This window comes from Periophthalmus magnuspinnatus, chromosome 21 (assembly GCF_009829125.3).
Source record: "Periophthalmus magnuspinnatus isolate fPerMag1 chromosome 21, fPerMag1.2.pri, whole genome shotgun sequence".
NCBI classification, from domain to species: domain Eukaryota; kingdom Metazoa; phylum Chordata; class Actinopteri; order Gobiiformes; family Gobiidae; genus Periophthalmus; species Periophthalmus magnuspinnatus.
This window is the reverse complement of record NC_047146.1, coordinates 27,849,871-27,877,554: the sequence shown is the minus strand read 5'-3', so window position 1 is coordinate 27,877,554 and position 27,684 is coordinate 27,849,871. Positions and strand designations below refer to the sequence as shown.

Below are 27,684 nucleotides of genomic sequence, written 5' to 3'. Positions count from 1 at the left end.
CAAAACATCCCCACAACATGATAGTAGTTCACAGTAGAGTGTTCTCAGGCCTGTAAGCTTCCTCCTTATGTTAACGCAGTGCTTCTCAATTATTTTCTATCATGCCCCCTCTATAAAGAAGAAAACATTTCACGCCCCCCCCCTGAAAAAATAAAAGAAATGAAATGATATAATGAAATTTAATTAAATATCAAATAAAAAAAAAAAATTAAATAAACATCAAATGAATAAATTAAAATTAAATAAATATCAAAATAATACATTAAAATTAAATAAATATCAAATTAAAACAAGTAATTTAGCAATTTGGTACGCCACCTTATATGATGCTCAGTGCTTGCTGCTTTAAGTGACATTTACAAAGTGGATGATTGTTGGCAATATCTGGCACGTTTATGCTGAAAAAACTCCAGCGTCTTATCAGCGTGACTGAGGTGTAATGAGGTGACGCCTTAACTTATTTGGCTTCATACTGTCCGCTGCCAACATTTTCAGACACAGCAGACACCGGTCTGTCCTCGTGTCCCACCGGAGTCATGGTGAAGCCAAGTGCTAAATACGCTTCATCAGACTTCCTCGTCTTATTTTTCGGGTGACTTTACCTCCGTCTATATCTGCCTTTTTTTTCATCCCTGTTAAAATGTTTTCCATACTGTCTCTTTAGCAAAAGTGTTTCTTGTTAATTGCCCTGTGTCACGATCTGTTTGCTCTCTCCTGCTCTTTGCTGTGCGCGCGCTGCGTACAGTACTACAGTGTACGCACAGTACCCCGCCCACTATTTGAGAACCACTGCGTTAACGTAACATTGCTTATTATGGCCAAACATTTCAATTTTATTTTTGTCAGAGCACAGGACATGTCTCCAAAAATTAAGGTATTTGTCTCTGTGTGCATTTGCAAACTGTAATCTGTCTTTTTAGTGTTTCTTTTGGAGTAATGGCTTCTTCCTGGGTGAGTGGCCTTTCAGCCCGTGTTGGTACAGTACTCTTTTCGCTTTGGATAGTGACACACTGACCCTCAGTCAGCATTTTCACAAGGTTTTTTGCTTTTGTTCTTGGGTTGACATGCACATTTTAGACCAAAGCACTTTCATCTCTGGGACACAGAACCCATTTCCTTCCTTAGCGGTATGATGGCTGGACAATCCCATGGTGTTTATACTTGCTTATAATTGTTGAACAGATGAAGGTGGCACCTTCAGGCATCTGTAAATTGCACCCAAGGCTAAACCAGACTTGTGCAATTCCAAAATTTTCTCCCTGAGCTCTTGGCTGATTTCTTTGGGTTTTCCATGATGTTACACAAAGAAGCAGTGTGTTTCAGGTATGCCTTCAAATACATCCAAGGTGTGTCTCTAATTAACTCAAATGTTGTCAATACACCTATCAGACGCTTCCAAAGACATGACATCATCATATGGGTTTTCCCAAACTGTTTAAAGGCATTATAATCTTACTGTATGTAAACTGCTGACTTTGAAGAATGTAATAACAAATTAAAAAAAAAAAATCCTCCTCTAATTATTCAGTTGTTTAGCAAATAGAAATAATATTGGTAATCCTGATTGACCTAAAACAGGTAAAGTTTAGTCTGACTTCATGTCAGACTGAGAAAAAAAAACATATTTGTCTTTCTATATAGTGTACATAAATTTCTCATTTCAACTGTACACCTTTAATATACACAAGCCATGCATTTGTTATGATCACTCTTACCATAAGATGCATTTTTTCCTCTGTCTGTCTGTCTATGTGCTGCTTATAGAATCCCATGGACGGAGTACTCTGGCTAATCCAATGGAGAGCTATACACTTACTTTCACATCCACTCATCCCCCGAGACACAAACCCCCTTTGAAAATGAATCCATCACAGACTATAACAGTGATTAGTCCAGAAACAAATTACATCTCGCTCCTCCACTCCCTCCATCCCGCCATACTTCTCCTGTATACCGTAAAGAACATGTCCTTTTGATTAAAGTGTGCCTTGATGCAGATAAATGGGCAAAGCAGCCAAAGAAGACAGCAGTGGCTATAGTGTGATTACACCTCAACTTTTATTTATTTATTATGGCTTTACAGACGGGAAAGGGTCACAGGGCATTCAATACACAGAGGTACGGAACATGCAAGTACAATGACATGTCAGGAAATCCAAAACAATACAGACAGCAGAGAGGTGGTCTGTATCTCTGTCTGGTTCATAAAGAAGTAAGTAAAGCAAAGAATAATGTAATCCTAATGACAAAATGTGATTGTTTAGTCATGTTCAGTTATTTTAAAATGTATGTACTATATATGTAAGATGTCCAGAAATTCTGAACTGTGTCCTAGGCTTAGATTGCATTATATACATGCACATAGCCAGGAAGTGATCATTGTTGCCCCTTTCTCTGTAACTGCTCGTCATTTTGGTCTTCCAAATGTTCGAATTAACCCGTTCTACATGATCCAAGTGTTTTTATGTTGCTATTTTACATTCATTTAGTCCACTTCTTTAAACAATCTATGGTTCTATGTCAAAACACTTTTATTTACCAAATTGACTACATATTTTAGAAGTCTGTTTTCATCAGTGGTGGAAGAAGTACTCAATTCTGATACTTAAGTAAAAGTACAGATACTTGAGCAAAAAAAGATAAAAAATACTCACACAAATGTAAAAGTTTTACATGAAAAAATGTAAAGGTAAAAGTAAAATGAACAGATCATTTTCTTTAGAGCTGCTTTATAGCTGTTTATGTATATATGTATGTATGTATGTATATATGTATGTATATATATATATATGTATACATATTTGTATATATATGTATACATATTATATATATATATATATATATATATATATATATATATATATATATATATATATATATATACATATTTGTATATATATGTATATATTTTATATATATATATATATATATATATATTATACATATTTTATATATATGTATATATATATATAGGTGTTTGCTGAAATTATGAACATGTTAAACGTAAACCCATCAGTTACAGATACCTAACATTTTTACTTAAGTACAGTACTTTACTACTTTAACTTCTTTACATTCCACCATTGGCTTTGTTCACGTACTTTGTTAATAAAGTAGCTTACAGAGATGCACAATAATTACCATAAGGAAATATAGAAATAATGGCAGCCATCCAAAATGTTTGTGAATGTGAAAAAAACAACAATGTGTTATATAGTACAATGAAAAATGCTAATGACCTAACAACAGTGCTGAGATAAATATTACTGTGGTTTTATGCCAGATGCCCTTCCTGCACAATGCATTTAATTTATGCATGCCTGGGACTGGCTTGAAGAGTGCACTAGCTTGTAACCTCAAACTATTTCATAATAACCATTCTTGGCATTCGCAAACTCTTATCTTCTCAAATTAAAATTACACATTTTATAGAAGATATAGGCTCTATGTTCAATGGACTAAAGAAATTGGGTCCAATTTAGTTCTAATGTAATTTAAATCTGGATCAAATCAGGTCCATGATAAACTACTAAAATAATTGTAGTCTAAACCAGTGGTCCCCAACCACCGGGCCGGGGCTGGTACCGGTCCGTTACGCATTTGCTACCGGGCTGCACAAAAACAGTAAATAATTTATCAGTGACCGCATCTTCTCCGACGTAACTTTCACCCGTCCTTCATGGCGCGCTAATAAGCTTGTCCATAGATATATAATGAAAATCCTGATAGGAAATCGCCACAGAAATCTATTTGATGTAGTTGCAAGTATATTATCTGCTCGTCTCCGCCAACTGAGGAGCCAGAAGAGGAGACTACAACCTCCAAGAAAAAGAAGGCTAATTTTAACAGACAATACCAGGAGTCCTACTTAAAATATGGGTTTGTCGCTACAGGTGACTCTTACGCGCAGAGTCCGCTCTGCGTAATATGCGGGAAAAGCAAATGGGGCAATGAAACCTTCGAAACTGCTTTGGCACATGGAGACTAAACACCTGGGATTAAAAGATAAGATTTAGAGTTTTTTTTAAAAGAAACAAACATGAGCAAGAAGGAAACAAACAAGTGATGCAGCGGTTTGGTGAGTTGTATGCACTTAACTTATTTTTGCCATATTTATCTGCCACGCGTAGAAGGCCGGTCCGTGAAAATAAAACCTACATTATTCCGGTGCAAAAATGGTTGGGGACCACTGGTCTAAACTACAAGAAGCCCGGATACCACAGTTTGAGAAACAATGCTATATTATGCACCCTGAACCTTCAAAACACATTTTTCACTAAACAATAAAAACACACAGATTGCATTTTTTACACTGAGCACAATGGAGCAGTGAGATCAGAAAACAGACAAAACCTGGACAAAGGAACAGTGGAAGATAAGAAATCCGGCTGTACGAGAGAGGAGGGAGTAGACTCAAATGTGCCTCTCTGTAGACCGAGTTTTGGCAGCGCCTTGTCAATGTTTTTCAAAGTCAAAATTTCACTGGGGACACATTCAGACAATGGATCACAGCCGACTCCCCAGTGCTGCACAACACACAAGCTTCACAAGCTTTGCAAGCCGCACATGCATTTTCATAAAGATGTTCCCTCAGCCCCTTGGACAGTTTGTCGGAGTCTAAGCCTGACTGGCGTTGGCACAGGGACCCAGAGAGGAGTGGTGGTAGTGGTGGGCGGAGGAAGGCTGGTCAGACTGAATGAAGGCAATTGCCAAAGTACAATATAAAAAGATAAATGGGGGTGAAAGTAGCTCAGTTGGTAGCGTGTTCGTCCTCTGATCCAAAGGTTGACAGTTCGAATCCCACTCTAGACATAAAATATCATTGGTAGAGCGATCAGATCCACGGGCCCACAGGTTGGCGGCACAATTCCATCTCTCAGAAATAAATGTTGTTGTTGAGTCCTCGACAACAAGAGCATTCATTGTTGTATCCAAAGTTGTTCCTCACTTACCTTGCACATTTCGAGCATCCTAATTATCCACCGCAATGAGTTTATAAAGGCACTTGTCAAAACTCTCAGAGACAAGAGTGGAGTTCTGCCGTGGCGGCAAATCTAAAAATGACTAGGATGCTAACACACCCTTAAATAAAGCACTTTCTAATTAGATGCAGACAGTATGCAGCGGCACTTATTTTTACCTCAAGTGCTGCTTCTACAGTATATCCTTCCTTTAAATGGACACTATTATTGTCCACCTCTGAAATATTAGATTTGACAGCAGCAATCTTGATTATTGCTAGAGCAACTATATGCTAATGGCTGAAATTCCATATTCTTTCCACAGATATGTACCTTGCAGTGTTCCAAGTGCATCGATTTGACTGAATTCTTGCAGGACCCTAACCACACCAGGCATTTTGGATAAATGCTGTGTTAGTCTGACTCATGGAACAGGCAACAGATGAACTGACTTCCTGCTTCCTCTTAAACTTTTCATCAGCCTGGGGGATATTTATTACCCGCCATTTATTTTTACAGTTAAGTGTGTGTCTCACACACACACAGTGTGTGTTTCACACAGAGCTCGGGGCAATCCCCATCACCAAAGCAAAACATGGCTCCTTCTACTGACCTGTCAGCACATTTATTTATCCTTCCCACCCTCTCTTCCCTCTATCTACCCCATCTCGCCATCACTTTCTTTGTCTATCCTCTTGTCTTTCTCCCTTTTTCCTCACTTGCTCTCTCTTTCTCTCTCACTCTCTCCCATCTCTCTTACTCTTTCTCTTTGTCTCTCTCCCATCTCCCTCCCTCTACCCTCTTCCTCCCTAATCTTTCTCTCTCTTGCTCTCTTTTTTCTCTATTTTCTCCCTCACACTCTCTCTCTCCCTCTCTTACTCTTTCTCTTTATCTCCCTAATACTCCCTCTACTCCCTTTCTGTCTAAACCTTCTCTCTACCCCCTTTCTCTCTCTCTCTTTTACCTCTATCTCCCTTTCACATCCTCTCTTCTTCTCTCTCTCTTTTTCTTTGTCTCTCTATCCTCTCCCTGCACCTACCCACTTTCAGTCTAACCCCCCTTTTTCTTTCTTTCTTTCTCTCACACTCTGTCTTCTTCTCTCTCTTTCCCCCCACCCATCTCTATCTCACTGTTTCTCTTTGTCTCTCTCCCCTCTACCCCCTTTCTGTGAAACATTTCTCTCTCCACCCTCCTTTTTCTCATCTTCTCTCTTCTTATCTCCCTTTCCTTCTTCACAGACTTTCTCTTTGTCTCTCCCTCCCCTCTCCCTCCCTCCCGGGCCCATGTGTTGAACCAGTTTCCTGCTTTCACTCTTTTATCAGTGTTTTAAATGGGCCTAATTGGAAACCCTCAAGTGTGGCGTGATTTATTTATTACTGTCCTATAGTCCGTGGTATTGTACGTCTGCAGCTGACTTTATTTCTCATTGGTAAGAATACACCAGCATCTGCCAACACAAAGAGGCACATCAGGCATGTCCAACCACAAAAGCTTAACATTTCCAGTAAAAAGGGAGATCGTTTTAACTATTTAGTATGTTTTCTGTTGGCCAAATGGTGGAAACAAAGCGGGACCAGCTTTGTTCAATGACAAATGTTTTACAGTATGGTATCAAAGTATATGGCATGTCCAGTCAAATTTGTTTATTTCAGTGACGTATGTTAAACAAAGGCGGTCAATGGTCATCTACCATTTTCAACAAAATCTTTGTTGAGTTTAGTGCTTCCCTCACCGATTCTGCAGAAATCTACAATGTTTTTCTGCCTCATGTGATGGATTTCTTATCCTTTCCATTTTCCTTATAAACAGGCATATTTATTTTGATATGGGCAGATCGTACATATGCCTGATTGAGTAATGCCGCTCGTCAATCATCTGATATTGGGGAGATTCATTAGTGACCAGACTGGGATCTTTGTAAACTATTAGAGTAGTGTGTATTCTGGATCCCAGGTAAATGTTTACCAGTAGCATTCAAAGGTAGTAGACATGTCCAACAGGCAGTGGTGGAACACAACAAAGTAAAAGTAGTAAAGTACTGTTTAAAAAAAAAAAAAAAAGTACTCTGTTTAAATACATTTTAAAAAATGAAACTATTAATTTTACTTCACTCCATTTGAGAGTAGGTATCTGTACTATTTATTTTTTTTATTGTTTGAGAACTGTTGAAATGCCTTAGGGATTTATTTTTAACACATTCATAGTCTGAGCAAACAAAAATTTCAATTTAAAACCAGCTAGAAAAAAATACATAAATTCAATTGTTTCTGTTGAAAATTCAGCACAATTTTTTTATTAACCTGTTACTGTTCCGATGTCCCGCGCCTGGGGTGTCACCTTTGCTTTATAACTTTACAGCAATGTACATTTACTTCTGTGTCACCCACACAATCTACACATCAAATGAAAGCTACGGCTCCTTTCTGAATATACAAACCATTCTCACCTTCAATCTTCACAATGCTCACAGGAAAGCATTGTTTACAAAAAAGCCAAAAATTTGGATTTGGACCTCACTTACCTTTGAGGGCCCTGGCTCTGTTTAACATCAACATATTCTCAGAAAGTTGATCTCATTTGTTCCATACAGGTCCAGAGAATATGATCCAGTGAAGAAATTATGTCCACAAAATAAATTAGATTCTCCATGTCCAATCTGCTGCAGGAAAGTATTCCAAACGTGAAATATCCTCTGCCACTTTTTTGCATTTCTTTTGTCAGTTTCAGGAATAATAAACTTCTGACAGTGCCAACTTTTTTTCTCAGTGCTATACAAACATGTTAGCTTGTGATTGACACCAAGGTTGGCCAATAAGGTGGGGGTTGTGGGTTACTGGAGCCCCAGACAGCGAATCAGTGCTACAAATTACTGAAAGTTTACGCTCCACTCTCCCCTTGTAGAATCAACCAATTATATTACACACATTTAGTGATGTTTTCCTTACAGCCATTGAGTAGCGGAACACGACGATATATGGCATGCCATGGTTTTCCGTAAACAGACGGAGCTTGACAAGTGTGTATAGAAAGTGAGTGAATCGAGAGCCTTCTGTGCGTAAAGTGTGCGTAATTTACGCAGTTATTTCACAACCGTTTTGCATTCCAAATGTGATGAAACAAACAAAACAAAGGAAGTACGCGATCGAAGATGCTGGATGTTTGGGCAAGTTATGCTAGAGGCATTTCTGACCAGGATCGGTTTGCGGCAAAGAGTGAAGATTCCACCGTGGACTCAAGAGCAGAGGACCTTACTTTTTGATAAATTGGATGCTGTTCTCAATCGGTAAGAATGTTTTTTTTTTGCTACTGACATAATTGTAGATAAAATATATCGTGTGTAACCCCTGTGCTCATAGTACGCATTTGAACCATGCACTCTGGCGCATTTGTGTTTAGGTGTATGAATTAGACTAGAATATAGTTCAGACAGCGATAACTCTGCTGCCCAATGATAAACCCAAATGTTATCTTCTGATTGACACCTAATTTGACAATCTCCTTTGGTTTTGCGGATCACTGAACCCTCAGATCATAGAATGTTTACGTTCTTTCTCACCGTTGTAGTATCAACTAATTACAACACATTACACATTAGTGATGCTTTACACAACAACCAATGAGCAGTTGAACAAGACAATGTATAGTTTGGCATGCTTTAATGTATACAGGTAGAGTGCAGTGTAGAGACGCAGCTCTGTGCGTAAATCCTGCATCACTGTGCAGCATTTACTATTTTTTTTGTGATGATTATGGATGTATATGATATATTACTTAACACCCTCTCAATGTTGTACTTTCTTGTTACTAATGTGTTTGTGTTTTTCCTTAGGCACATGGGTGAGGTTGACCTATATACATGTGTTCATTGGCTATTACCAGGTTTTGCACGAAACAAAGAAAATCATGTGCAGTGTTTTCAGTTTGCAGTGTGTTTGTTTACATTTTGAAATGTGTGTTTACGTTTGTAAATATATATTGTAAATATATTTTTACATATTTTGACCCATACAACTTGTTTTGATTAAATTTTAGAAACAAATATACATTTTATATTATGGTTTTGATATGCTATATAAATGTTAATCGGTAATACAGCAGCTAGGAGAGAGCTCACTGATGTCTGTCGGTTGAAGCATTCAAAAGTTATTGCATTTTTTTCCAAACATTCTCCAAATGTCTTGATTTTGGATAGATTTGGTGAGGTCTGGATAAATTTGGATACATCAAAAGTCCCTCCATAAAATACCTGCATTTACTAATGTTAAAATGAGTGTAAAAATGTAATTTTTATAGGTATTGTCCTCAAATTTGAAATGTGAGAGGTCAATATTTTCAGTTGAAATAAACTGCATTTTTGTCCCCAGCTACCTACTGCAGCTTTCTGTACCTTCATTTTAACAAAAAAATTCATGCGAGGATGAGAAAAATCTTTTTTTATGTGTGTTCCAAAGTGCATAAATGCTTACCAGACATACTACCATGATTCTGACACCTGTGGATAAAACTATTGGGTGTTACCTTTACAAAGACCCCAAACTTGTGTATTTACTACTGAGGGTTCAATAATCGTGATCATTTTCATTTGGAGAGGTCATAACAAAGGCAATTTCTTCAAAATGACCCAGAATAGTAAGGGACTAAAGTCACTACATCTGACCTCAAAATCTGCACAAACTAGTTTTGTTTTTGTTTTTTTTACTTTCAGTACTTACGTGTTGTTGTTGTTGTTGTTGTTATTGTTTTTTTTAATGTGATACTTAAGTAAATTAAGTAAAACTGACAGTAAGCCAGTTTTATATTCTGAGATCACCACAGTTTTAGTAATTACACACATAACTGTTTCTTTGAGATTTTTAACAGCTGAAATTGAGTATTTTGTATCTATATTTGGGCTCCAACTTTATGTTTAGGAGCCACACATTGTTCTCCATGCGCACAAATAGGAATGCTTAGTTATACTGAAATCTAATAACTCACAATCCATTTCACCTTAGGGCGAAAACTTCACACACATTCACTAATGATGTCTGCAATTTCAGTCACTTTGTATCTACGACTTAAAAATTACAATATAATACAAAGCCTGCGAGGTTCAACTTTTCCACGGTAAGACTGAGTCTTTCCATTACCATAACATTACCATAGATGTAATAATAATTTTCATCTTGCATTTGGAGCGTACGTTCTGTTCTCTCTCCCATCTCCCCATCTCCTCTCTTTCTCTCACATCTCTCAACTTCCCTTTCTCCCTCTCCTATCTTGTCTCTTGTTCCCCCTCATTTTATCCCTTCCTATCTCTATATAGCTCCCTTTCCCTGGTCTTTCCTTCTCTCTCCCTCTTCTTTCCTTTCTTGTCCCTTTCCCCTCCCTTTTTCTCTCCACTTGTTCCTCTTTCTCTTCCTCTCTGTCTTATCTCTCTCTCATTTTCTGGTCTCCCTGTACTCTCTTCCTCTATCTTTTACCTCTTGCTACCTCGCTCCTTCTGTCCCTCATCTACCTTTCTTCTCTCTCCTCTCACCTTCCCTTTCTTTCTATTTTTTTGCCTCTTGTCCTCCATCTCATGCCCTGTTGCCCCCTCATTTTCTCTCCCGCTATCTTTATATACTTCCCTCTCTCCTGCTTGTCGCGCTCTCTGCTTCTCCCTCTTGTTTCTGCTTCCCTCTCCCCCTTCTCTGTCTCTCTCTTCCTCCCTCTGTTGCATCTTCCTCTTTCCCTCTCTACTCGTAATAATAATTTTCATCTTGCATTTGGAGAGTATGGTATGTTCTCTCTCCCCCTACTTCCTTCTCATCTCCCCATCTACTCTCTTTCTCTCCTTTCACTTCTCTCAGTTTCCCTTTCTCCCTATTCTATCTTGTCTCTTGTTCCCCCTCATTTTATCTCTTCCTATCTCTATATAGCTCCCTTTCACTGATCTCTCCTTCTCTCCCCCTCTTCTTTCGCTTCTTCCTCTCTCCCTTTACTCTCTATCTCTCACCTCTTACTAGGTCGCTCCTTCACTCCCTCATCTACGTTTCTTCTCTCTCCCTGTCTCTCTCCTCTTCCTCTCTACTTCTCTCTCACCCCCCCTCTTCTCTCTCTCTTCTCACCTTGCCTTTCTCCCTCTGATATCTTGTCTGTTGTTCCCTCTCTCATTCATTCTCTCATTCCCTCATTTTACCTCTCCCTGTCTTTATATACTTCCCTCTCTCCCACTTGTCGCACTCTCTGCTTCTTCCTCTTGTTTCTGTTTCCCTCTCCCCCTTCTCTGTCTCTCTTTCCTTCTCCCTCTCTCTTCCTCCCTCTGTCGCATCTTCCTCTCTACTCGTAATTAGTTTTCATCTTGCATTTGCATTCCTTTGTCTCGCTTCTCTTCCTCTCTCCCTCTACTTCTCTCTCATCTCCCCCACTTCTCTCTCTCCACTGACAGTCTCTTTCTTCCTTTTTTCTCTTGTCTCTTGTTCCTCCTCTCATCATTTTTTCCTCTCATTCTGTTTTCCCCTGATTTTATCTCTCCCCTCTCTCATCTTCCTCTTTCTCAGCTATTCCTCCCTCTCTCCCTGTCTGTCTCTATCCTCTTCCTGTCTCCCCCTCTACTTCTCTGTCATCTCACCTCCCCCTCTTCTCTCTCTCTCCTCTCACTCCAGCTGTTTAGAAAGGGCGTGGAGGCTACGAATAGAGGGGAAAAATACATTCCCAGAAATAATTGTATCTGAAAAGAATCCAAAACCCCAAATTCCTGACTCAGGTTCTAGCAGCTGCCGGTTGTCCCATTGGAAGCATATCACTTTTAAAGCATACATCAGACATATAAAAAAAGTAGGTTGGAAAATGAAATGTTGTTGCCAGGAACACACAGTTAAAGCTATTCCCAGTGTGATGTGGTGTAGTAAAATGGAGAGGCTTTTTCTAAGTGGAAAGTTAAATTTGAGATTGGCCAAGCCGTTAATTTAGGCCAAAAACACAACAGAATTTAGGGAGCAGTGCAGTGTGCAATTTTCATTAATGAGGAAAATGGTAGATTCCAAAACTAGTAAACCTATAGCAATTACACACTTAGGATTAACTTAAACGTGGACTGTGCAACTTGCTCACTGCCTTCTTGTCAACATGGAGAGTCATTGCCTTTCTTCAAATGTTCCATAGTGTGATATTAGATTTAAATTTTATTTATTCAATGACAGGTGTTGGAAATCATTCTTACAGTGAACGAGGTCGTCTCTCCATAGACATGACCTTTCCTGAGATCTGAGTCCTCATATGTGGACAACACGTTTTTGGCTTGTCTAGGCCACAGTGCAAATTATTAGATCAGAACAGCAACAATGTAAATATATATATATATATATATATATATGTTTTTGGCTTGTCTAGGCCACAGTGCAAATTATTAGATCAGAACAGCAACAATGTAAATATATATATATATATATATATATATATATATATATATATATATATATATATATATATATATATATATATATATATATATATATATATATATATATATATATATATATATATATATATATATATATATATATATTTATTTATTTATTTATTATTATTATTATTATTTTTTTTTTTTTTGTTCTTCCTGCTCCTGTCAGCAGCTCTTTACATGAGACACGTTGTTCCAAGAGGCACAATTGTTGTTTCTCATTTTGTTTTTACATTCAGGACAAATGTTGCTGTGTTCAGGGTCTTAATAAATAGTTTTTGCAAATCCTTATTCAAATGTTTTATCAAAATGAGTAAAATGTTCACATATGAGGACATTTGATTTACATCATTTTTTCTCAGAAACTACATAATGTAAAAAGATAATTCTTTGTATTTAGACTCATCAGGTCCTAGTCAGCCCAAATAACAAAGAGAAATTAATAAAGCATGTCATGCAAGAGCTCGGGTCTCAGGAGGTTAACAGGGCTTCACTGTAGAGCAGTCAGATCCACTGGCCCACAGATACAGTCCAATTCCAGCTCCCACAGATGAATGTTGTCATTGTGTCCGTGGGCAAGACACAATTACACCCACCTCGCCCACCAGTGTCGGCGCACATTGGTGTATAAATGGGTGAGTGGTTCCTTGATATAAAGTGCTTTGACTGCCTTGAATGTAGAAAAGTGCTATATAAAAATGATATAAATGTGACCATTTACAATTTTAATGTGAAAAAACAAAAACAAGTGGCTATATCAGTGGGTCCAGAGTAATTTACAAGAGCTCTGCTATGATGTGGCCAAAAAGTACAGGTAGCGATCTGTGTACAGCAGTCAAAGAAAGATCATTAGGCATTATATACTGCGGAACATTTCAGGCAAAATTATCTCCATGGAGACAAGCAGATGGAGGACTCTCCATTGGAAAAGTTACATGGTGCACCTTTAATTTGGTGGAAGTGAAAGTGAACGTTGTAAATTATAATGTTTTCTCTGAAAGGGGAAATTAAAGTGAATTAAACCAATTGATGACAGCCCGGAAGGGGGTCGTAGGTTTGATCTCAGCTTTGACCAGTGCGTGCCTTTGTTGTGTTCTTTGGCGCGACAACTGCGTACAGTGTCTGTGATTGATATATCACTAATTCATTACCATAAGCAAAACTGCAAAACTGCAAAAAAAAACAAAAAACAAAAAACTGAAAAAGGTGATTGGGTTCCAGCAACTATAGGCCATAGACATGATACATCCTGGACAGTGACTTGCTAATTTTATGATGACTGTTTGTTTCATTTGTGTGTATTGTGGTTTGAATGTCTTTCTTATTTTGTGAAGCACTCTGATTTACTTAATTAATTCATTTAAGCACTTCCTGTATTGTCACATGACATAACAAGGTGGAACAGAGTGTTCCGGGAATGAAACAAAACACAACTCCAGGTATATTTGTGATGAGGAAAACAACATTATAACATTAGATTAGAAAATAGCGTATTGTGGGCCCTGTAACTGCTGGAAGATGAAAGGAATTATAATATTTATTTTAGTATACAATTTCTAATATGAAATTAATAGATAAAAATGTCTACTAAGACAGACCCAGAACCTTCTTTGCTAAGAGGCTAACACTGCATGCTTTCAATTTGCACAAGCTATAGGTTAACTTCTACTTTCATTAAAAGTAGGACGCAAATCCAAAAGGTGCTGTACACTTCAACACTCATTTTAATAGGACTCAGTTAGCAACATGAGTCAATACCAACAATAGTGGACAACTAGGTCAGTAAAAAGTCATCGATGAACTCAAATTGGCAGATAGCACCCTTGCTCAGAGAGTGGTGCTAAACTCAAGTATTTACAAATGAAATTGTAGCAACTTCAAGGTAAAACCAAATAAGAAAAAAAACAAACAAACATGGAAAACAGTGGCTTTTTTCAGGTAGCCATTTTGAAGAAAGACTTTAGATAAGTGTGTCTTCTCTGTCAGTCTATTTCTTTGGAAGTCTTTAAGGGGAAAGCCAGGAGTGGTAGTGTACGCTTTGATATGCACTCTGCACAAATTAAGGAGGTATATGTGAGCAGTGTTGAAAGTATAGGAGACGAGGAGAGGCAGGGAACAAGTGGAACACTCAAGTGCTGCGAAAATGCCATCTAGACATGTGAGGAGGAGGGGGAGAGAGGGGGAGAGGAAGGGGTTGAAGGAGGAGGAGAAGGAGGGAAAGAGGAAGGAAGAGAGGGAGGAGGTGAAGGAGGACGAGAGGGACGGAGCGAGCAAGGGGGTGAGAGAGGAGGAGAGGGAGAGAAGAAAGAGGTGAGGGAGAGGGAGGAATGAGCGAAAGAAGAGAGGAGACATGGAGTGGGAGGAGAGAAAAATAGAGAAAGAGAGAAGATAGAGGAAAAGGGGAGGTGTTGGAAATGGGACGTTTATGGGAGTAAAAAAAGAACAAAGAGAAAGAGAGAGGAGGGAGGATGGGCAGAGAGAGGAGGGAGTAGGTTGCTATCTGGACTTTAAATATACAATTGTTTTTTTTTTGAGAGCCAAATCATATAGCAGTGGGACTAAGCTTGATGAAGCTATTCATTTTGATTAGAAGTCGTGAGTCCATGTGAGCACTCGAACATGCACACATCTTGCAGCAGAGTTGTGATATAAACTCTGATCAGACGCAGTTTAAATGATGCATGAATGTTTGAGAAAGCTATAGGGGGGCTTAGTCTGTTAGCATCCACGTAAAGTCACTTTTATTTGTAGAGCTTGTTTCTTTAAGGGAAGGGAGATAGCTTGAGTCTATTCAATTTTTCTGGTGTAGGGTTCAACGCCTGCTTGTATACATGGAGATGGTATTGCTTTGTCTGGAATTTTCCACAGTATACCATTAAAAGGCAAATAGTAAGAGATTAGGTTATAATATGGTTTCCTCATCAAAAACATACCTGAAGTTAACACACAGATCCTGGATCCTTTACAGTTCTTTTCTCACTCGGTTTCAAATTTGATGTCATGCAGTAATAAAAGAAGTGCTTCACCATCTTAAACTCCATACACCTTCACTAGAATCATTTGAATAATTTCAGCCCTGGAATTGTCCATCTCTACTGAATAAAAGGTAAAAGGTAGCTGTTAACTTGAAAACTACAGCTTCATGACATCACAAAGTAGAAGAGTAAAAGGTTACTCAAACATGTGTGAATGAAACAAAACACAACTCCAGGTCTGTTTTTGATTACATTATAACATGGCTCAAAGCTCAGACGAGTCCATTTTGCATAATATAGGACCTTTAAATGTATCTATTTCCACAGAATCAAAGTTTCACAGCTTTTACAGCAGTAAAAAATGCCTAAAAGCAAATGAATAAATGCAAGATAGATAAGTTTAATGCCAAACTGTGAAACATGGCAATGTAATAAGATCTCCATGGAAACAAGGAGGCAGAAAACTCACCACCAGAAAATGTACATAGAGCACCATTAAATTAGAATAATTTCTTTATCTGACACCTGTCCGGGGGATTGAATCTACAACCTCTTGAATGGCCCTTTACATTACAATTCAAGAAAAAACTATGGCATCCTACCTGCAGTGTTTTCACTCATGGACCCAATGTTGCTCTCATCTTCAACTGTAAGAAAAGTGAAAAGTTATTTGACTTTGAAAAATGTAAAATAACCATCTATTTCAGTGTTTTTCTTATTCAGAAGTTTTGAGACTGCTTTCCACATGTTGTTTTTGGATGAAGAACAGTCACATTTGTCACTCATATTTTACCACCATTTTCACTCCAACACATAAAAGTCGCTGTGGCCTACTATTACCAGGAATAACCCTTCTCTGCTGTTTTTTTGAAACACAATACAACATGAACAACTGCCATGATATTTTTGACTATGAGACAAAGCTGCTAGGAAACATTGCTACTATCAGATTACAGATTAATGAGCTGGAATGGATATCGGCATTCAAATATCGGTTCAGTCGATATCCTGGTTGGGCCTATAAATTGATGTAATAAGACTATGATACTACAGATCATAACTGGCTCTAAAAGTCTCATAATGTTTGAACTTTTATCCATAAAAAGTTGTTCTTTCTTGTTATTTGAGAGATTAATAACAGCTGCATAACACCTTTGGATCAGTTTTGTCGTATTTGAAAAGCTGGATTGGTGGTACATAGTTATTCATCACAGGTGATTCTTGTGGAGCATAGCAAAGCCCTCATTGTTAACACATGAGTAATGTTTTTGTATAATGGTTAGCTCACTCTTCAGTGATTTCATATTGTTGAAGGTGATTGTGACATTGTTATAAGAATGGCGTGAATGGACTTCAATCTACTTGAAACTAAATATATAAACTGATAACTCTGTTATGGAGGAAAAAGAAAGCCAAAAGAAAAGTGGTCTCTAACCAATCCATTTGAATAGTTCAAAGTGACAAAACAATGCACTGCCTTTAAGTGCATCACATCAGTTACAATTTTTCACTTATAATAGAAACTGAATTTACTTTGTTTTGTAACCTTGGCAAAATATGCAAAAAAAAGTATGTTGTAGCTTCATTGAAAAAATACATAAACTAATTAATTAATCACAGAAAAAAAAAAAATGTATTTTGTGCTTCACAAAGGTACACTGCGTAACTTCTGGTGTGGGTGTCTCCATGGAGGTGTTATTCTAGGAATGTTCCACAGCATGGAATCAAACGTATCCATCTCCATGAAGACAAGCAGGTGAACAGGTCAAAGTATTTTTTAGCAATGAATGTTGTTATGGATTAAATGAACGATAGATAATTTTAATGACATATATTGCAGACACAGCAATAACATCTCCATGGAGACGCTACGCAGCATGTCAAACAGTAATACTACGCAGTGTGCTAGCAAATGGATATTGCACCTTTTGCTAACAACAGTGCCATTCCCCCTTCAGTTTCCTGTTATAGGTGATATTTTGAAGACTTTTCACCATTCAAGATTTTTTTTAATTGTTTTTTTTTTTTTTTTTTGTGGATTGCTATGGCAACCGTGATCATATTTCATCATTCTGAAACCCATTAATACTTCAGTGTTTCAAATACATAATTTTCTTAAGCTATAAAAAAGCCAAACTTTTTCTATGCCTACCTCCAACTCACCCTGACAACACCAAACCTGTAAATATTACTCAAGTTACATGGTGTTGTTCTAATCAAATCAAGTGTTTAATTGATCATGACTTGGTCTGATTATAAAGTGGACCTTCTACTGTGATGTTGGATTACTTAAGTTCTTTTTTCTTTTCATCCCAAATAACCCCTCGTCCATTTCTCAGGCCTGTGTGTGACCTCTGACCTCTCCTAAATATGCTCTATTCACACTAACCCTAGTCTCAAAGTGATGTCTTCCTCTTGCCTTTAATGTGGTGACAGTTACCTCAATTTCAACCTGTCCCATGTTTGATGCATAGTTTACAGATGGGGAAGACATAATGATGATACTACTACTACTACTGATACTACTACTACTACTACTACTGATACTACTGATACTACTACTACTACTACTACTACTACTACTACTACTGATACTACTACTACTTCTACTGATACTACTACTACTACTAATAATAATAATACTATAATAATAATATTTAAACATGTATTGAGTAATAATGTATTATTATTATTATTAGATTAATTATTATTATTGGTGGCATGCACACATTTTTTTCTATCTGTACTTCACTTTATTACTTTACTAAAAACAGCTATAATTACCCATTTTGTTCATTTTATTCTATTTTGAAGATTAGCAAAAATGTCTAGGAGTTTTTGTATTTTTACTTACATTTTACATTGTTTCAGTAGACTGGCTTTTTTTTTGAAAGTCTGATGATTTTGCCCTTCATAAAACTATATATATGGCTTTGTGCACAACAGTGCCTGGCAACCTCACTGTTAACGTCACTACTTTCTGTCCAATTTTATCTCTATAAGGTTTTTGCCGAGTCATGATAAAATGAACAATTATTTAAAGATCAGGCCGAGGATAAGGAGGTGCGGGTGGATGTCACTAATATGTTAAAAACTACAGAAATAAAATGAATATTTCACCGGCGGACACTTCTCTGTTTAGAAAGAGAAATGTTTGTGTCTCAGTGTTAATGCTAATGTAAATTTTGAGGCATTATAACTGTTAAAACAACACCACAAACTGAAGTATTCTACATCTAAAAATAATTGGGTAGTCTTTAGTTTAATTAATTTGAACTTTAATGGGTTGTTTATTTTATGTTTTATGATTTTAATTAAAGTGACCGTGTGAGACAGTGAGCTAGCTAGTGTGCAGCTGCGCACAATATCTATGTCCGAATGTCCACACTATTCCCCAGTTAGGGCACTATTTAGAGGTCACAACATTTTTAGTGGTGTCCGGATGTCCAGCTGGCATAAAAGTAGTGTACTCAAAACACAATGCACCTTGAAAAGTAGTGTGCATTAGTGGTCACTACTCAATATAGACTACCGTGCATTGCGAGAGTTGAAAAAAAAACAACAGTGCTGCAACAAGTCTTTAACTGAACACAATACGACTGAATGAAAGCAGATAGAAGTGCTGGTTAATCTCACTGTTAACCCCTGATTATGAATAAAACACTTTTAAATAAACTGTTATAGTGAAAAAGTTGCAAGCATTAGCCTCTTAACTTACCTCGAGCCATTAAAATAGTGATTATTAGTCCATAAATATTTGTGTGCCAGTCAAATCTGATAAAACTTGATTTCTCTAATAAATAATTATTAGACACCAGAGTCACGTGAGCCGAATTTAGTGAGGTGTGTGTCCAAATTGCTCTGTGATTGAGGCTTTATAGAGTCCTCTAAAGAGTGCAGGGCTGTTACGGGCTAGGGTGAACATTCGGAAACGGCCCATTTTGCAAATATTTTGACTGATAAAATCACAGTATTACTTACTTACTTGTATTTAATGTGTCTGAGTGAATTATGCATTGTTCAGTCTCCATTACTGAGGCAGGTAATTGTAGATTACAATTGTAGATAATGAATTTCAATGAAATATTTGCGATACATTTTTGCTGAACTTTACTTGATATCGAGTAAAGTTCAGCAAAAATGACAGCTGCACTTTCACTTCTTTTATATTTTTCCACTTTCCCTCCCTCAGCCCAAAGCTACAAAGCATGTAAGCCTCAATAAGAACCACATTGACTGGTAGCACTGTCTCATGCGCTCAGACATGTAGTGCAACCACAAAACTCCCTTCAAATTCTTCCCTAATAAAAACCAACTTGACTCTGTGTGTCTGAATGGTGTGGGAAGCAAAAACAAGACAAAAATAGGCTTAGAAATCAGACCACAAGAAGAAATGAGAATTTGACATGTAGTAAACTTGAAATAGTGTTTTGAAATTGAGAATTGAGTTGTTGAGTTGCAGACCGTTTGCATACTATGGGAAAAGTTAAACATACAAATACGTAAATTTTAGGAACACTGCAAACTTTGAATTATATGTTTTTTTGGTTTTATGTAATAGTTTCATTTTTCATGCTGTGAATAAACCCGCTAACGCATAATGTGGGATGCCACAAAACAGTAACTTAAGTACTGTAGTATGCAGCCTTCTATTCAGTTGTAGTACATTCTATTCAATATTTTTCAGTTTATACGTTTTAAAGGTGCACTATGTAACTTTTCTGTAGGAAGACCCACCACTTAAAATCTTTGATTTGATTTGATTGCCAGAAATGATCTTAAGTATGGCTTAAAGCATTCCTGTCTCCATGGAAACAAGCAGGTGATGCCACCAGAAGCCTTAGGTCAGATAAATGCGCAAGCGCTCACACAAACAAAGGCAATATTAATTAAATAAATGCAACAATGATTTAATGCCTCACTGTGGAACATATCAGGCAAACATCTCTATGGAGACAAGTAGGTGGCAGACTCTCCACCAGAAAAGTTACATAGAGCTCCTTTAAGAAAACATTACTTTTTTATACTTCTTCTCTACTTGGAAGACATTTTAGCATAGTTTTAGCGAATGGACAAATCGCCACTATGTAATTAAGAAATAAAGCTTAGCGCATTTAAATACAGGCATTTAAAACAATGCCATAATTCCTCATTCACTTCCAATGAATCACATTATTTAAATTATAAAGCTTCAAATCAAAGAAGAGTGACTTTGTAGGTGGTCTAACTGAATTAAACCCTTTTCCAAACATTGTTCTGAATGTGAGCAGAGTGAGGCGAAATTAATGCTTTATAAATGAAATCAAGAAAATGTAATTACAGCTCCAGCGCCTAAGTCTTATAGTCGTGGTGGAGCATAGATTCAAGGAATATATAATAATATATAATATATAATAATTTATAAAGGAACCTAAAGGTGCTGTTGCAGATTTTCCCCATCTTAAAAAAAACAAAACAAAAAACAAACAAACATTTTAAATGGTTTGCAGTGGTCCAAAATTATTCCTCACTTACCTTATTCATTCTGAGCATCCTAATTATTCACCACAATGAGTTCATAAGTGGTTTTCATTACTTTCAGAGCAGAGTTTTGCAATCACAGTAATGCTAACAACTAGAATGCAAACAGTGCACTTCTTGATTATCGGACAGTAAAAAGCTTTCCAGTTAGATGCAGACAGCGTGCAGTGGTCATATTTTGAAGAGTTACTTCTACTTCGGCGTTTCAGTTTTATGCAGCTAAAACCTGGAACAGTCTTCCTGAAGATGTGAGACAGGCCTCTACTTTGACAATGTTTAAATCCAGGCTCAAAACAGTTCTGTTTAGCTGTGCAAAGGTTTTTATTCTGCACTCTTCTGTTTTAATGTTAATTTTATGATGATTATTTGTGATTATTTATGTTTTTATTTGTGTGATTTTTATGTCCTTCTTATTCTGTAAAGCACTTTGAATTACTTTGTGTACGAATTGTGCTATACAGATAAACTTGCCTTGCCTTGCTTATATGTACTGGGGCAAGACAAATTTTGCTCAAATTAATTAGAAAAAAATTCTGGTTGTGGGCCTAGGACAAGGGGACATTGAGGGATACATAGAGGGTAAAAAGGCCAGTCATTTTAAGAAAAGAATTCAGAGTGTACATTTATAACCTTAATTGAGAATAAGTAGAAAATCAAGTTTGTTCCAATTTATCAGGAATGGTATTATGTAATGGAGAATTCAATGTTGGGTTCACAGCCTCTAACACATCCAAGTGACAGCGACAAAGGGCAATTGATAGAAATCGTAATCATAATCATCAATGATCAGCTTGGGTCTATTCAAGCGAGAGGTTCACAGCCAATCCTCTGTCAGTAAAAACAATAAGAGTTTAGACCTTGAATAAAATTGACAAATTCTTTTTTTTTCTATTAAATGGATTTTATTTTTTTTTTGCCATCACCCATAACTTCTCACAGGGTATATCTTTTAACAATACCCCTACACCTTTTAAATAAATCTCTAAACAAAAATTCTAAATAATGAATCTATGACTCAGACCTATAACACAAAATCGAGTTTTTAACAGACATTTACAGACTTGTTCTTTTTATTAAGTCGTTTAAGATGAATATTGCGATTTAAAATGTGCAAATTATAACATAATGATCCACAGGTGTCATAGATTATAGCTATATAGCACAATAGGTCTTCTTTAAGATTTAAGTTTACATGATGAAAATGATGTCCGTATAGCAAAATTTGTTATTTGCATATTAAGCATAACTCAAATGAGACAAGAGCAACCTGTCAGTAAAGAGGAACTAGCTAGAGCATTAGTTTATACTATGCATGTATGGAATCTCTGGCAGCATGTATGCACTATTGCTTCCTGTTATAACTCTTATTGCTGGCAATGCGTTGACAGTTGTGCTATCATGACTGAAAAGCTAATTTGGTTCAGTTGGCATTTAGCAAAGATCAAGTGCGTAAAAACTACAAAGAGGCTTGATGTACGGGCATGTGGCATATCGTAGCTGACTTCTATTCAATGCAATTTCCACAATCCCCTCCTCTCCTCTGTCTCTCTCTCGCTGCAAAATCCAGCTTAGAGAGGGAGTGACATTTCAAACAATACGCCATTGTCTAGAAACTGCGTACAAAGTCATAGTAGACAAATGTGGGCCAAAACATTAGCAATCGCAAATCTCAAAGTTTTTACTATTAAAATGTCAGTTTAAATCGGTCATCTCAGACCAACAGGTGAAAAGCAGGTTCAAAACTAAGCTGTTTTTTTTTTGCATAATAAAGACAGAATAAGCAGTCAAATTGTTGCTTGTTACATTCTTTTGTTAAGCGAGTGAAGCAGAAATCATAGTCTTATAATTGAGTTGAAGTTTGGTAATTGGTAGATTTGTACAGGATTAAAAGAAAAGGCACATGCATTGTTATTTGACAAAGAAAATGCTCCAAAAACCAACCACAGTGTTTCAACAACTGCATCAGACAGGTGGACTGTTAACCACTGAATAAAAAAAAAAAAGGAAATAAATAAATAAAAAAAAAATATATATATATATATATATATTAGTATTTGCATAGCTGTAAATTGTATATAATTCTATGGTACATGTTGAATGTATGTGCAAATATAAAGGGATCGTTTTCAGTTTTTTGTTTTTTTTTAATCCTTCCAACCTTTTTGGGACCATTGCACTGACTTAATTCCATGGAGACTAACCATAACTATAATTACTACCTGCCTATCCTTAACTTCAACCTTAAGCTAAATGTACCCATATCATGTTGATACTATATTAAAAGATAATTAAGTGATTAGGGTTAGGAGAATAAGTTACAACAACTACTTCTTCAGAATTAAGTTTTCTTCATGCGATTGGTCTTCTTGCAGGCTTTTGACAGCCAGTTCACTGTTCAATTGAAGTAGACACCCATTGCAAATCTAAAGAAAATTTCATAGGCTAAGTGAGACCTCTTGAGGGTCTAAGGCAGACACGGGCAAACTATGGCCCGAGGAGCATGACCAAATTATATTAAAATAGGTAAGGGTAAACCTTGTTCAAAGTTTTTCTGCTGTGTTTATTTAACTGAAAATTAATAAATGAATTATGAATCCAATTAATACATTTGGAAAACGATTTGTACAATGAGCCTTGCATATTCATGCTTTGCTACATGTTACAGGCCAAATTTCTAATGTAACATATACATATATATATTCTGGCCCGGCCCTTCCGTCAAATTTTAGAACCCACTGTGGCCGGTGTGTCAAAAAGTTTGCCCACCCCTGGTTTAAGGTTTTGGGCACCCCTGTGTATAGTGTGTGTGTAATATATGTGCATATTGTGGATATTGTGCATATTGTGCAGACTGGGTTTGTGGGGCTCTTGCAGCAGTAGCCTGTAGCCATGCATGAGGAGGGTTATGCAGGCAGCCTCATGCAGAGGTCAAACAGGTTTAGAAGGTCCCACCAGTGTGCTGTCTGCTCAAGGGCGTACCCAGGTCCATGCTCTTCGACGCCTTCACATGGACAAACTGTCGAGGGTTTGGGTTCTGCGCCAACACTTGGTTCAGGTTGTCTCGGAAACTAGAAACAAAAGACACAAGAGCTTATTCTAGACCAGTGGTTCTTAACCTGGTTGGAGGTACTGAACCCCACCAGTTTCATATGCACATTCACCGAACCCTTCTTTATTGAAAAATAAAATATTATTTTTGTCAAAAAAATTTTTTAATGACCGAAAAGACAAGATCGCGGATACAAGCGGCTGAAATGGGCTTCCTCCGCAGAGTGGCTGGGCACACCCTTAGGGATAGGGTGAGGAGCTCGGTCACACGGGAGGAGCTCGGAGTAGAGCCGCTGCTCCTACACATTGAGAGGAACCAGCTGAGGTGGCTCGGGCATCTACTCAGGATGCCTCCTGGACGCCTCCCTAGGGAGGTGTTCTGGGCATGTCCCACCGGGAAGAGGCCCCGGGGAAGACCCAGGACACGCTGGAGGGACTATGTCTCTCGGCTGGCCTGGGAACGCCTTGGGGTCCCACCGGAGGAGCTGGAGGACGTGTCCGGGGTGAGGGAAGTCTGGGAGTCCCTGCTTAGACTGCTGCCCCCGCGACCCGGCCCCGGATAAGCGGAAGAAAATGGATGGATGGATGGATGGATGGATTTTTTTCAAAATCAAGACATATGTATGTTTTACTGGTGCACAAAATGAATCGTGCATTAACATCACTGTGTTCAAAGAATAAAACCAGTACAATGCATCAACTCAACAACAATCAACAAATTACATACATACCTTTTCACAAAGACATGACCTTGTTTAATACTACCACACTGAAATAATTTTAATTTTTAACCTTATGTATTCCAATAATGAACTTATTGTATTTATGCTATTTATTATTTTTAACATTTTAACACACATCCATCACCTAATTTTAATCGGGCTAGAATAATAATGAATATTTACTGCAAATCAGTGTGACTTCTGCTGCTGCCTTTGAGAGACCAGTTCAGAAATGCATGGCTTCACCTTGGCCACTCTCATGTCATTTTCACAGCAAAGTCTGTTCCTTTTCTTCGTTTTTTTGTCGTTTTATGTTTTTATGCCGTTTGAACGTCTCATTTAAGTCGAGCGGGTACTTCGATAGGCACATCAAAGGGTGCATTGACTGCATGTCTTGACCTCCGCCGAATCCCTGAGAATGACTCACCGAACCCCTAGGGTTCAATCGAACCCAGGTTAAGAACCACTGCCTTAGGGTGAACCCCGAGTTTATGGCTCGAGGTTTTATCCTTAGGGTGAACCTAAGGACAAAACCCCGAGCCATAAACAAAGTAATGTAGTCTACTCCATTCAGTGTAGTGAAGAGTGCAGTGAGCGTTACATTGGAGAAACTAAACAGCTACTCCATAAGAGGATTTACCAACACCGGCTGGAGAGTTCCTCTGGACCCCAGTCCGCCGTGCATCTCCATCTCAAAGCCACTAACCACTCCTTTGAAGATAGTGAAGTTCAGATCTTAGCCAGAGAAAAGAAATGGTTTGAGAGAGGAGTTAAAGAAGCTATTTTTGTTAGGAAAGAGAATCCTTCCTTAAACAGAAATGGGGGCCTGAGACATAATCTCTCCCCCATCTACAATTCCATCCTCAGACCCAGAACAATAGCAGGGTCGTTAAGGGCTGAATAGGTTAGTCTCAGCTGAAACTAGAGACAATAGCTATTTACAGTTTCGGTGTGGTTAGCCCCTCCCCTCAGATAGATTTAAAGGCAGTGGCCACCAGCAATCTGACCAGAACTGAAGAAGCGGCTTGGATGAGCAGTGAAACATCCTCTCTCCTACAACGATTTGTCCAGTTGACAGATTTAACTTCGTTGTTTGCTTGGAAATAAAAGAGACAGTATAATTCCACTAATTCTGTCCAAACAAAACACAAACTCTATAAACTAAGGGTAGGTTCATACTGGATCTGTCCTGGTTTGAGCCTAGTTTAGTCCAGATGAAGACTTGGTTTGGTCCTCTTCTAGTTCTGATCGAGACTAACCCAGACCTAGGCCTGTACTGAACAAGTACTAGAATAAACCAGGAATAATTTTAATTCATTTTATTCTTGAAGGATCCATCCATCCATCCATCCATTTTCTTCCGCTTATCCGGGGCCGGGTCGCGGGGGCAGCAGTCTAAGCAGGGACTCCCAGACTTCCCTCACCCCGGACACGTCCTCCAGCTCCTCCGGTGGGACCCCAAGGCGTTCCCAGGCCAGCCGAGAGACATAGTCCCTCCAGCGTGTCCTGGGTCTTCCCCGGGGCCTCCTCTCGGTGGGACATGCCCAGAACACCTCCCTAGGGAGGCGTCCAGGAGGCATCCTGAGCAGATGCCCGAGCCACCTCAGCTGGTTCCTCTCAACGTGTAGGAGCAGTGGCTCTACTCCGAGCTCCTCCCGTGTGACCGAGCTCCTCACCCTATCCCTAAGGGATTACGTCGCCACTCTGCGGAGGAAGCCCATTTCAGCCGCTTGTATCCGCGATCTTGTCCTTTCGGTCATTACCCAGAGCTCATGACCATAGGTGAGGGTAGGAACGTAGATTGACCGGTAAATCGAGAGCTTTGCCTTCCGGCTCAGCTCCTTCTTTACCACAACGGACCGATACAGCGACCGCATCACTGCAGACGCTGCACCGATCCGCCTGTCAATCTCCCGCTCCATCCTTCCCTCACTCACTCGTGAACAAGACCCCGAGATACTTGAACTCCTCCACTTGGGGCAGAGACTCACCACCCACCCGGAGAGAGCAAACCACCTTTTTCCGGTCGAGAACCATGGCCTCGGATTTGGAGGAGCTGATTCTCATCCCAGCCGCTTCACACTCGGCTGCAAACCGCCCCAGTGCCTGCTGCAGGTCCTGGCTCGAAGAAGCCATCAGGACAACATCATCTGCAAACAGCAGAGATGAAATCCTGTGGTTCCCAAACCAGGCCCCCTCCGGCCCCTGGCTGCGCCTAGAAATTCTGTCCATAAATATAATGAACAGAACCGGTGACAAAGGGCAGTCCAACATGCACCGGGAACAGGTCTGACTTACTGCCGGCAATGCGAACACAGCTCCTGCTCCGGTCATACAGGGACCGGACAGCCCTTAGCAAAGAGCCCCGGACCCCATACTCCCAGAGCACCCCCCAAAGGACACCACGAGGGACACAGTCGAATGCCTTCTCCAGATCCACAAAACACACCATGAGCCCTCGAGGACCCGATGGAGAGTATAGAGCTGGTCCAGTGTTCCACGACCAGGACGAAAACCACACTGCTCCTCCTGAATCCGAGGTTCGACTATCGGTCGGCTTCTCCTCTCCAGTACCCTGGAATAGACCTTACCGGGAAGGCTGAGGAGTGTGATTCCCCTGTAATTGGAACACACCCTCCGGTCCCCCTTCTTATACAGAGGGACCACCACCTCAGTCTGCCATTCCACAGGTACTGTCCCCGACCGCCACGCGATGTTGCAGAGACGTGTCAGCCAAGACAGCCCCACAACATCCAGAGACTTGAGGTACTCAGGACGGATCTCATCCACCCCCGGAGCCTTGCCACCGAGGAGCTTGCCAACCACCTCAGTGACTTCAGCCAGGGTGATGGACGAGTCCGCCTCTGGGTCCCCAGTTTCTGCTTCCTCCTCGGAAGACGTGACAGTGGGATTGAGGAGATCCTCAAAGTATTCCTTCCACCGCCCGACAACATCCCCAGTTGAGGTCAGCAGCTCTCCACCCACACTGTAAACAGTGTTGGTGAAGCACTGCTTCCCCCTCCTGAGGCGTCGGA

The 27,684-nt window shown here is 38.9% G+C and overlaps 1 protein-coding gene across 2 annotated transcripts in view; it reads right to left on the bottom strand.

Annotated features, from left to right (window-relative positions):
* The window catches only part of pard3bb (par-3 family cell polarity regulator beta b), a 497,556-nt gene that overhangs the window by 227,936 nt on the left and 241,936 nt on the right, over positions 1 to 27,684 (bottom strand). The window contains exons 17-18 of one of the 2 annotated variants that reach the window (XM_033986829.2): positions 23,832 to 23,947; positions 15,962 to 16,006 (exon numbers count right to left, since the gene is read on the bottom strand). In XM_033986829.2, the coding sequence (XP_033842720.1) occupies positions 15,962 to 16,006; positions 23,832 to 23,947 (161 nt within the window). The remainder of the gene's footprint in view (positions 1 to 15,961; positions 16,007 to 23,831; positions 23,948 to 27,684) is intronic. The other variant, XM_033986830.2, reaches the window with a different exon arrangement.